Below are 12,888 nucleotides of genomic sequence, written 5' to 3'. Positions count from 1 at the left end.
CACTTTGAGTTCTCTCTCTCCCTCTTTTGTGGGGTCTTATGGTAAAACCAAACCAAACCAAAGGGTGTGGCACGACCTTCACCTTGACCTTGCTTTGTCTGCAGCCAGAAGGTGGGCTGCCATTGGTGGAAGCACAGTGAGGACTTTGGGTTAAAAATGCTGCCTGAGAAATTTGGTGATAAATTAAAATTCATTGCTGTGGAAAATTGAGAGTAGATTAGCCGAATTGCCTAGGCTTGTAAGACACTTCACGGATTGAGGTCTTTGGGGGTAATTAGCAAACTGTGCATGGAATTGGCAAGCTATTAGTTAGGGAAAATTGTCTCTTCTACCCAATATGTGGCTGGACTGGGGTCCCTGGCAACCATATGTGAACCTGCTGAGGCAGTTTGGACCTTTTCCTCCTGTCCCCCGGGGTTAAGCACAAGGGTGGTGCTTTAAGAAGGGGCTCCCCTGCTTCGGAGCTGTGAGCCCCTTTAAGGGGCTTCTGAAGGTAAGGACCTCCCCAAGTACAAGGTTACCTAGGACTGGAGGAAAAGGCTCGTCTCACCTTAGGTACGTATGAAATAAGCTACGTGAGAAGCGTAGCTCCTCTTACTGCCTCACAACCCTCTCTCCAAATTCATGTACACAGACAAACCACAAGTAAGCTGCATATACCCAGACACACCGCGATAGTCTTTAGTGGCTCTTACTAAATTGGCCTAGATGTGAACTTTCTCAAATGCAGTTGTGTGAACTGAAATCAGGGCTGATCACATATTATCGGTGATTGCTTATGATTATTTGCCAGTGACTCCTTAAAGCTGCACATTTGAGACTCCAGAGCCCCATATTTATTTGGTTCTTCCTTTGGGGTCGCATCAGTGAGAGTGATTCTGATATATTCTGCTTCTCAGGCGTCACAGGGCCCGATGCGTACCCTCCCTCACGTTAGGGGGAAGAAGGACATTTGCTAAGGGATCTCCCGTGACTTGGACACAGACCCAGCGGGGTCCAGGAACACACACTCCGACACCATTCTATGTAAACCCAGACATGCTTCTGCTCATTTTAATTAGACAGATAAAATTAGCAAGGAGATTAAGGTAAAAGGAGAAATTAAAAATATTTAAATGTTAGGCGGAATTTACAAAAGTGAGTCGAACAATGAGGTACACGAAGGAATGCAGAGAGACACAGACACACTGGAAACGTTCCTCGGATGCCACACGGCTTAAGCCAGTCCACGGGTATGGTAAGAACAATCCTCCCTCGCCACCTCTTGAATTGCAGCTTCCAGGACGTGGAAGAACATTCTCCAGAAACGCTTTCCTTCTCCTTCTCTTCACATGTTACCAGGAACAATTCATCAGTCAGGATCATCCTAGAATGGCCCACACTGCCTCCAATTCAAACCACTCACCTGTTTCCTGTCTGAATTTGCGAGCTCTTGAGAGTTTTCCCCCATCTCATTTTATTTTTCTTCCTACCCTCTCTCCCCATTGAGCCAACAGGCCGACTGGGCCAACCAGAAAACCAAACCAGCACGTCCCGGCCCCTTCCCACTTCCAGGGCCAACACTTCCCAGGTCTCCCTTGTTTGCATCTGTCACGAACAAGCACAGTCATCTCTAACGCAGACGTACAGATGTGTGCTCACGCACACACGGAAACAGGATTTTCTTTTTTTTTTTTTTTTCTTTTTTCCAATTTGTGGTTTCTTTTTCCTTTTTGCAGAAAATGCAAACAAAAGAAAAACAAGGTTTTCAATTGAAGGTACATCTCTTCTTCAATATGAAGACATTAAATTGAATTGGTCGGATCCCCCATGCAGTGGTCAGCGAAGTCCTTTGGCAACTGACAGAACGACATCTGGAGACTCAGGAGCTGGGGTTTGTCTGAAGAAACTTCCCTACACGAGTCGTGAGCCAAGGGAGATGGATGTGGGAGAAGGGAGAGGGCTCTCGGGGAGGAGCACAGAAGGAGAAAAGGAAAGAATGTCACTGGCGAGGAAGAAAATGGAACGCTGCTCGGTTCCTTCCCTCCACCTCCTTCCCTTCCTTCCTGTGGGCAGATGGCCCCAGCCCACCGAGGGGGAGCTGCGCGTACTCTCGAAACCCCGGGGCCTACTGCTGTGTCTTCACTGCTGTTGAACATCACGTGTGCGTGTTTTTATTATTATCTATTTGGTTTCCCACGGCATCTTAAACATGCTTCTGTCACTGAGAAGTGAAGGTTGACTATGAGGAACAGGTCCAGTTTATTCTTCACGGATGTGACCCGTTCCTCAGCGGAGAAGCCAGTCCATCCAGAACATTCCACAGTGTTCAACCTCTGCTTCCCCCTTGAGTCTGGTCCTATCCTTCCTCTCCTTCCCCCAGAAAATGAGAGCTCTCATGCCATTGCCGTTGGCGACTGACTCATCTGGACCCTCATAGAATGAATGCTGTTCAGGATCTTCTTCTGATGACCTGCCAAGGTGACCCCTATTCTCAGGAGATCTCTAGGAGGGAAAAAGCACACAAAAGAAGGCACTTTAGTGTGAAGGCAACTTTTCAGATCAAAAGTCATCACGGAAGGCAAATAAAAGCGTTTAAAATCCAAGGATCCCAAGTTTAAGAGTCTTTGGCAAATGCCTACCTAGATATTTCCTTGCCCAACCTCACTTTCTCCATGCAGTAGCCCTTGTCTCCAATGTCCCCTCCAACTTAGACAATCTTGGAAGGTTCCACACCAGCCCGTTCATTGTGTGCATGACCCTAGGTAAACTAGAACTTTCCTCTGCCTTTTTTTTCTAATACTCCAAGCACACACTGGATGGGCTTCAGTTATTCTGTGGCTTTCTGCCTATATTAGTGATCACCTGCTAAGTTTGAAAAGATGTGGGGCTTGCTTGGTTTTCTGATGTTTTTCTCCTGAGTTTCCATTTTTGGCCTCTGTTTGAATTTTAATATCATGAATTTTCAAGGAGGGTGATCTCAAAATAACTTTCAAATATCTGCCCAAGCAGGAATCCAAGGACTATGTTTAGGATAGGGGGGTTAGTTTAGATTCATCTGTGAGCTGTGAGTCTTAATATGAATGAGTTCATGGCTTATATTTGACTTTGGGGATACCCAGGCTTCTTTCCTTAGCCAATAAAAATAATAATATATGACACTGCTTGAGTACTTTTTATGTGCCATATACTATCTCATTTATACTTATAGAAGCATTTTGTAAAAATTGACAAGCCATTCAAATTCAATGGTAATAATTTAACAGCAATCATTTCTCATGTGCATCCTGTAGGCAAGGAGACAGGCAACAGGCCAAGTGCTTTGCATGTGCTATTCCATCTACTTCTCACCATAAACCAATGAGATGGGCACTATTATTCTCTGCATATTTACAGATAAGGCAAATAGGGCTCAGAGAAATGAAGTAACATGCCCTAGATCACACAGTGGGGAAGCAATGGGGGAGCTAGGGTTCAAATACAGGGTGGCTCTCAGCCACCCTGCAGGGCTGCTCTCAAACTCTTCTAAGGTCCTAACTGTACACTCCCCAAAACTCTGGGTCTCCAACACAGCAGATCACTTTGTACACTGTGCACCAGGACCCCAAGAAGGACCCTGTGCTGGTCCTCCATCCACAGTGCTATTGCTTTCCTGATCCCCCTCCTTCCAGCGGCAGTCAACTCCCCACAGGCTGATTAAACTGACCATGTCTTTTTAGCAAACATTTTTGAGAGGCATCCTTGAATTTTAAATTCATAAATTTCCCTGCAATCTATTTTATTTAGTTGCTGGTGTTCTTTTTCCACCTTTTATTTCTCAAGAAATAAACTAAATTGCTGCAATAATGTATAGACATTTTTTACTTTGAGCTAAATTCCTTAAGTTTTGGTTTCACTTTCCTTTATTCTTTTTCATGTGGCTATTCTTGGACTCAGGGAATTATTCCCCTTGATTCCTGTCTGTGGGAGATCAGGTGACGATGGCCCCCGTGCTCAGCCAGGCCACAGTGGGGAAGCAGGAATAGCCTCGTCTTCATGGGCACCCACTTCTGTCCCTGCACCCAGGCCCCCAGTCATCTAAGCCATCCACATGAACTCTGTGAGATGGGAAGCAGGTTTTCCACTCGTCAGTGCTTCCTTTTTATTTTTGATGTCTGACAATAATTCATAATGTCAGGGACCATCTTTTTTAGGTCTCACCAGGAAATAAACCCAGGTTTAAAAAAATGAAGTCTGGAGTTTAGTGAAGTTTACTAGATGTACATTCAAGTCATCTCCCTGGAGGAAGTGCAGGTGCCATCATTTCTGGTGACAATGAACCTCAGAGAAGTGGAGCTGGACTCCAGGAAGATGGACTGCAAAGCAGAAGTCAGGGACTGAGGCCGACTGCCCAGAAGCCATCCCTTTGGGGCTCAATTGCTGGGGGTGAATGACTACTCCCTCCCCCGGGACTCAGCAAGTGGCCCACCCCAGGAGGGAAGGCCCACACCTACCCCTGTGTCTGACATAAACAGGTGATCAATAAGTGTGTGTCAGCTGCTTGTGGACTGACTGATCCTCTACCATGGAAAGTGTGTGTTACAGGCCCCCAAACGGTGCTATCGGTACACGTTTTAGCTTGGGCAGCCAGTGAGGTCCCCTCTGGGGTGTGTGTGTGTGTATTGAGAATTTGACCAGCTTTAGACGTTAGACCAATTTTAGTTCAGTGGTTCCCAAACTTGGCTGCATTATAGAATCACCTGGGCAGTTTTAAAAATCCTGATGCCCAGGCCTCACCACACACCAATTAAATCAGAATATCAGGTGTGGGAATCAGGCATCAATACTTCTAAAGATTCCCCGGTGATCCCAGAGTGCAGCAAAGTATGGGCGCCGCCGCGGCCCGGGGTGGGCTGGGAGAACACGGCGCTGGCTGCCCGGAAGGCAGGCTTGAGCCTGCTCTGCCGCTCATGAGCCCCAGTCTTCAGGAACCAACTTCACCCACTTCTGAATCGGCTGAATGAAAGGGTGGAACTAGATAAGTATTCCTCAAACTACAGTTCCACAAACCCTGCGTCTCAAAAATATGGCTCCACTGTATTTAATAATTTTAAACGGGTTTCTTTATTTCAGGGTTTCTCATGGCCTTTACAATGCTAATGTGCGTCGTGAATCGCCAAGAGAGTGATAAAGTGCACAGTATTTCCCAAATTTATTTGACCGGGGGACCTTTTTTCCAAGGAGAACCTATTAACATTTCCCAGAATAGGTGCTACTCAGAACATTCTTGGGGAAATGATGGACTACAGGGATCTTTAGGACCCTTTCTGGTTCTCATTTTATTTGAATAATTTTAGTTTTTGTATTCCTCCAGAGTCCTGTAGGGGCTGCAGAGTGGTAAATGATTTGTAGGGGGTGGAAATGTATACTTATTTACGAGTGCTATGTAGGCACGAACACAAGCTCCCCCTCATCTGAAATTGTTGCTGAGTCAGTGCCCTACCTCTGGCTGCTACTTTGTTTAAAGTGCTGGCTGGCTGTGTTCTTTCCATCTGGATGCTCCCTTTGATGGGCTGAGTTTAAAAACTTAAATGGAGGAGCGACTCTCGGTGATTAGGCAAATGACATATGGCTATGACTGAGCGACTCTCATTTGGGGCCCAGAACGATCTCAGCTTCCCCACCCCATCCTCAGCCTCCCCCCTTCGTTCCAAGGCGCTCCCCCACCAGGCCTGGTTCCATACAGAGACAGAGATCTGGGGCCGAGACCAGAAATCAGGGCTGGCACCATGGGCAGTGGCAGGGAGGGAGTCTTGACCCCCACCCTCAGGCTGGACAGAGACGATCCTCATCACTTACTCTGATGTCATCTGGGTGACCAGCTGGAGGGAGGTGAAGCCGGCGGTGAGGAAGCTGTCCCTGTACTGAACCATTTTGATGGCACTGAGCCAGTCATCCACGGTGGTAAAGGCCGTGAAGTCTGGGATGGAGCGGTCTAGCAGGGGCTGGGAAGGCCTGCAAGACAGAGGAGCAGGTGACCCCACAGCTGTAGTGGGGTGTGGAGAGAGCCATGCTCTGGGCAACGGCAGACTCCATGGAGGGCCACATCTTTGACGGGATGACTGTGGCAGTGGAGCCTTGTGCTGACCCTTCCTTCCTTACAGAATCCCGAGGTGGCAGTTGGCATGGCTTCCCGGGGCCAGGTGGCCAGTCCCTTTGCCTCTGGGCACTGTCACAAGTCAGTCAGCCCAGCATGTGGCTGACCAGCATGTGGTCTAAAGGGAAGGGAAGGCTCACTACTCCCTTGTAAACTGAAATCTAAGAGCTTTTAAAACTACATAGATTAGCCAAAGAAGTTATATGCATATATGCATAACCCATGGACACAGACAATGATGGGGTGAAGGCCTGGGAAAGGGGTGGGAGCAAGGTGGAGGGGGTCAACTGGGGGGGAAAATGGGACACCTGTAATACTTTCAACAATAAAGATAAATTAAAAATATATATATATGTGTGTATATATATATATATATATACACACACACACACACACACACACACACACACACACACACACAGAGTTCACTGCAACCTTCCCACATCTTTTGGTAACATTTTATTTTTCTGGTTCCATCCTCAGCTAATTGAAATAAGCAGAACAGAGTGGCCCACAACTGATCTTCTCAGGCACATTTTCAAAGCAGATACCCAGGTACCCAATCCCAAAACCAGGGTGCCATCTTGACATCTCCCTTACCCTTAGCACCCATGCCCAATCCTTCACCAAGCCATAAAGATTTAACCTTCAAAATCGCTCAGACTCTCCCACTTCTTCCCATACCACGGGCCTGCTTTAGGGCCCTACCTTCCCTATCACGATTACTGCAATGTTCTCCTACCTGTTTCCTCATGTGCACTTGTTCCCCTCAACCTAAGTTCCACACTGTTGCCTAATGCTCTTTTACAATGCAGATAGGATCATAGCAACAAACCTCATCCAACCCTGACTCATGTCAAACCCTTTGATGGGTGCTCATTGTTCTGAAAATCGAGCCCAGGATTCTTAGCAGGGCCTAAAGGATCTGAGTGTCTGGCCCTTGTCCACCTCACCAGCCTCAGCCACCACCCAGTCCCCTCACAAACTGCACTCCCAACACACTGGCCCTGTCCTTTCCACCCCCAGGCCTCTGCACGTGCTGTGCCCTTCACCTGGAGCCCTTGCCCCTCTACTCTTGTCTTCCTTTCATTCCATCAACGCACTCTCTCTCTTCGGCTCTCATCAGGGATGCCTCCATTAAACAGAGAATGGTGTGTGCTCTGCAAACATCACACACCTCCCTGCCACAGTGACTATTTTGGGGTGATCATCTGATTAATGTTTGCTATTCCTAAACGATTCAAGGCTCCATGAGGGCAGGAACCATGTCTACCTTGTTCATTCTATAGTGTCATCAATGGGCACAGTGCTTAGCACATATGCACCCAATAAACTTTGGTTAAAAGGATGAATAATAAACGAGTTAACACTGCAAATGTACTACTGACAGTTGCTGAAAGTAGTTGGCAATTGTTCTGTTCATTTGCTCATAACAGATCTAATTTCTTTGTATTTCTTTGTCCCCCAGCAATCAGGGCCGTTACCTGCTAATAGGTTGGTCAAGGTTCCAAGTCTGCAGCTCCACCTGCCTAGCAGACTGGTGTGATTAACAGAAGGGGTGCCTTCTGGAAACAGGATCTCCCAGAAGCAGGGTCTCATACCAATCAGATCAGATACGCACAACTATTAGAGAGCCCAAAGCCCAGCTCATGTGAGGTCAATAAGAGGGGTAGACCCAGACAGGTTTCTTAACATCTGTCTACAATCCATGCTGGAGGCAGGGAATATTTTAGAGAGAGCCAAGAGAAAAAGGGAGAGAAGAGTCTTGGAACTTCTTCCATTAGTGGATAAGCTCAGTCACCTTACCCTCTCTCTCCATAAACCAAAAGGCTAGCAGTCTTGCTATTGGCCTTGCCCCTGACTATGAGACCACCCATACCCAGGAGCCACCAGACTCACACGGCGGTGATGGTTGCCACAGTCTTGAGACTTGCTGGGTTCCGGATCATCTTGTCCAGGGTATTGACTATCTCAGCAAAGCGGGGCCGGCTGTTACGGTCCTTCTGCCAACAGTCCAGCATGAGCTGGTGTAGAGCAGCTGGGCAGTCCATGGGTGGGGGCAGCCGGTAGTCCTGCTCAATGGCATTGATGACCTGCAGTGACATACACGGGAACGGGTGCGATTCGTGACAAGCCACCAGCCATACATTCACAAATTAACCCCCAAGGACGGAGCCTCCCTGACCCAGGTCCCCTCATTCTGTGCTCCTGTATGTCCCACCATAAAGGGATGTTACATGTGCTTCGCTTTTCTCCTTAGACTGCGGACTCCTGGAGAGCTGGGACCACATCTTATTGTTGCTTTGTATCCGCAGCACCAGTGCTGGGCCAGATGCGCACCAGGCCTCTGTAACTGTCTATGGGAGAAAGAGCTGGGGAATGGCTTGAGCTTCTCCTCTCTTTAAGAGGACGTTGATCCAATTCTGCCTTACTGCCAGCTGGGGGCACCAGGGCAGATGAAACAATGGCACAGGGGAAACCTAGGAAAGCAACTCTTTACAATGGACACCCACCAAAGCCTGTGGTAGCCTCTTCCTTTCACTGCTAAGGAAAGAGAAATGGAGGGAAGGAATCAGCACTTGGAGCCAGCACCTACTCCATGCCAGGGACTTTCCGATGCTTCCTAGGGGTCGTTTGCTTTAATTTTCAAGAGGTAGCAGTAAGAATTGGGTTGAAGATCCTTTGGTTAAACAGATTGGTTCAGTACAATGAAAATGGTCAAAATAACAAGGTGATAATCAGGTTCTGGTAATTTTGCAGACTCCAGGGCATAATTTTGTAAAGATTTTAGGATCATCAAGTGCTTTTGTCTGTTTTTTACCCTTTACTTCTTAATTTCCAATTCATTTAAATCAATTATGCCTGCTCTGTGCTTTTTGTAATAGAAAAAAAACAACTGTAAATGATCCAGTGCTACACAAATTTATTATGGTACACTCATAACGCAATGGAAAGCCTAGAATTCAACGCAAGGCCTTAAAGTAATGTTGCAAAAATTGTACCTATTGAAATGGAAATATACTCACAGTGTAATATTAGGCAAAAGAGCAGGTTGCAAAACTGCAGGTATGGTATAGTCTTGCTTTTGTGTAAAAACAAAAATTAAAGCAAAACAAAAAACAGTAATTATACACACGCATAAAAAAGGCCTTGGAAAGATATATACCATGGAGTTAATGGTGGTTGCCTCTGGGCAGGTAGCAAAGTGAATGCATTTTATGTGGGTTTTTTTTTTTTGCTTGTTTGTAAGTTTATTTTCTGTAATAATTATGTATTGATTTCATATGAAAATAAAGAGTTAAAGCACCTTAAACAACAAAGGAAATAATTTGGGGTGCAGGTATTTTTACCTATACTTTAAAAAATGTGAGATTCATTTCGACTGATTACGCTTGTGGGTTTTTTTCTTTTATTTGTGAATTGGTCAGCAAGTGAATATTGTCAATCAGTTTATACTTTTACAAATTCTATACATAGTGTATCAAACATGAGATGGGGCATGAGATAATATGATAACCTGAGTCATTAGACATAATCAAGCTGTATTATTCCTTCTATTCAGTGTGGCAGGAAAACAAGCAAGCATACAAGCCATACCGATATTGTCACTCCATAAAAATCAGTGACTCAAAACATTTACTTTTTTTTTAATGGAAACATTCACTTTTGAATAATATGTTGCACCACCAACAAATTTTCCTCTTTGCAGAACTGTTGTCAATGGGATTACCTGCTATCCTCTTAGGAGGGTATTTTAGCCCCATTTTCCCCTCGAGGCAGAAGCGGTGAAGTAACTTGCTTGAGGGTACACAGCTCGTAAATGACAGGGCTGCGAACGAATCCCGGGGGTGTCTGATTTTTAGTTCGAAGTACCACTTTTCCCAGGGGCTGCCATTGTAATCTCAGCCTGGGAGCTGCCTGAGGTCCTCATAGCAGGAAACGGGGGGATTGGGCTAAACCATGTGGTCCATAAGGATGAGCTGCTGGGCAGCATTCCCATTAACTTGGCTCACGAACCAGCACCCTTTTCCAGCTCCTTCCAGGCAGCCAGATTAAGGGACACTGCCACAGAGTGCCTACACCCTGTGGAGACAGTGGGATTACCCATTGAATGGCCCCACAAGCTTTTTCTGGGTTGTCTAAGGACAAGCTAGATAGGGCCAGTGGGGGAGGGGGGGGAAGCTAGTGTCCAAATTTAACTTCTTACAGGGTTTAGGGGCCCCCAAAATCTACCAATTCAGGGCAGCTCATATTCCCTTAAACTGCTGGCATCTCTGCCCAAATTATTTGATGCCAGAGCCCCAAATCCTAATTTTCCCCACTGACAAGATTACTCTCCTAAAGAGGAAGGAGCACTGGAGTCAGGACCCTTGAGCAGGGACACAGCTCCATGGTGTGAGCAGCTGGCCAAGCACTCTCGGCGGAGCATCGAGAGACCGGGGACCCCATGCAGGCACTGACTCTCCTGCCTGTGAGCGTCAGACTGAATGCAACTTAGCTGTTTATTCCTTGTCTCCTCTGCAGGCTACCTCACTGGAGTTTTTGGAAGACTGTCCTCGCGTTTGTTTTTATATTTCCTCTGTTGTGCTGACTTTCTTTCTAAGAGGACATCCAAGAGCCATTGCAGGTCCTCAGGGAGAGCAGATGCACGTGTTGTGTTGGTGACCGGAGGGCACTGTGATTAGGGGCACAGACCTTGGAGGCCTGGGTTCAAATCCTTATTCTATTTCTTATTAGCACCAGACATCTGGGAGAGTCACATGGCCTCCTGAAACTGCACAGGTGGGGTTATCACAAAGAGTAGATGACCCAGTGAGGTGATATATACTGAGCGCCGCACGCGTGAGCAGTAGAAAGACTCCCTGTGTCACGTGGAAGCCATTCTCTCTGCCATGTCTAGTCCAGTAGATGTCATCTCTGCAAAGAGGGTCACTGTTCTGCTGCTGGTCATTGGGAGGCCCAGAAAGACCGCATGTGAACCTCCTTCCATGCTCATTTTTACAAAGTGTGACTCTGTTCCATTTCTTCTAGATAGTTTCATTGTTATGACTCTGGGAACATTGATGCTTCTTGTACTTACGGTGAGAAAAAAAAGCCTTTACCCTTCCCCCCAAAGAAAAACTGCCTAGCTCATCAATTCATGTGTGGATGACATTTGTCTACTCAAATCTTTCAATGAAGTGCTACACCTTTGGAGAATTTGGACCCTCTTTCTAAGGATCTGGGTGTTTTCCAAATTTTCTGAGTGCATATAGCTTATAATCAAATTAAAACATCAGTACTTAGAAAAATAATCCCAGTCCTCTAATGGGGCTTTGGGATCATTCTCTGTCACGGCTCCCTCACTAGCAGGTGTGGAAAACAGGGAGGGGACATGGAGAAACACCTTCAATCTGGTCACTGGATGGCTCTACACACCAGTGACCACGTTTGAATTGTGTGGAAAGTGTGGCCCAAGATTGGAGACATAGAGTGCTCTACTGAGCAACACTGAAAGTCAGAGTGAGTCTGGGCTCCTCTCCTCGGTCCATAACAGGTGAGATGAATGGATGCTGAAAAACTGGATTAGAATGAGATCAAGAGCATTTCTAAAGAGCTGGTAAGAGTGAAGGTGTGGCCCATGAGAGAACCAGTCTGGGCAACTGTCACCTGAGCAGGCTGCTGGCTCATTTTTAATGGTCTGCAGCAACTGTTTGGGTCATCTTGAAGGTCAGTGTAAGCCAGTGCCCTGGGGCCTAAAGGGGCAGGGATGGGGTGGGGAGAGGGGCTGCTTTTGTTCCCCTGTACCCAGAGATGGCAGGTGTGGGGGTGGGGTGGGAACGGGAGCATGTGGTGTGACCCCAGGTGCCTTGGGCACCTGATGAAGTGACTGGCGCTCCTCTGCAAGAGCAGAGCCCTTCCCTTTGCCCTGGCATCCTCAGTGGAGGCTCCAGACTGCCCCCAAACATGCATTTCCCATTAGCGAGCTGGGCAGTGGGCGGTACCTGGAGAGTGAAGTGGAGGAGCTCAGAGCAGTGGAAGAACCAGGGCACAGGGGGTTAAGTTAAGCTCTGATGTTTCAATAAAACAGCAGCTCCTCTCCGCAGACACTGCCGCTCTCATTATCTCTGTCAATCAGATCCAAGCAGCAGAACTTCCAAGTTCCCTCTCCGGCTGACAAACTCTGTACACGTTCAAAGACCTTCCTGGGCTCCGGAAGCCCAATTACCAGCACTCCGACTTGCCTCTGCAATTCTCTTTCTTAAAGCCCTTCAATTGTCATCTGTAAAATCTGTTACCGCCACCACCTCAGTGGTTTCTGATGAGTGCGGCTTCAGCCCAGCTGCTGGGAGCCCCTCCTGGCTCTCGCAAGCCAGGTCCTAAGATGTTTTCTGAATGGGCCAAAGTCACCTCCCACCTTCTGCGGAGAGCAGAATGGTACTTGGGACAATGCTTAGGGGCTTTATTCAGAGAAATGCAATAAAATTAGAATAAATTGTTACTTTGCAGATGTTCTTGTTCCCTTTGAGGCCCAGTGCAAGCGTGAAATATTTGGGAAGCCGTCCCCCACCCAAATGTCCCCATGACCCTATGTATGTGCCACCCCCCCATGTATAGAGCCACAAGCAGAATACTTTGTCACAATTAGCATACAAGGAGTCTTTGTTGAATAAATGATTTGGAAATTCTGGAAGTATAATATCAGAAATTCCATTTGCTTTCAGCATAGGTGGAGGCATTTGCTGAGAATATCTTGAATGTCGAATCTCGCCTGTCAGACGGTTTCATAATCC

General features: G+C 46.9%; 1 protein-coding gene across 1 annotated transcript in view; it reads right to left on the bottom strand.

The window, feature by feature from the left end:
- Window positions 1–1,020: 1,020 nt before the first annotated feature.
- The window catches only part of EPHB1 (EPH receptor B1), a 392,210-nt gene continuing 380,342 nt past the window's right edge, over window positions 1,021–12,888 (bottom strand). Inside the window, exons 14-16 of the mRNA XM_087824947.1 lie at window positions 8,015–8,208; window positions 5,818–5,973; window positions 1,021–2,484 (exon numbers count right to left, since the gene is read on the bottom strand). Coding sequence (XP_087681073.1) covers window positions 2,376–2,484; window positions 5,818–5,973; window positions 8,015–8,208 — 459 coding nt within the window. The 3' untranslated portion in view covers window positions 1,021–2,375. The remainder of the gene's footprint in view (window positions 2,485–5,817; window positions 5,974–8,014; window positions 8,209–12,888) is intronic.

The sequence above is a fragment of the Miniopterus natalensis genome, chromosome 15 (genome assembly GCF_054644295.1).
Source record: "Miniopterus natalensis isolate mMinNat1 chromosome 15, mMinNat1.hap1, whole genome shotgun sequence".
Lineage (NCBI taxonomy): Eukaryota > Metazoa > Chordata > Mammalia > Chiroptera > Miniopteridae > Miniopterus > Miniopterus natalensis.
This window is presented reverse-complemented; position numbering and strand designations above follow the sequence as displayed.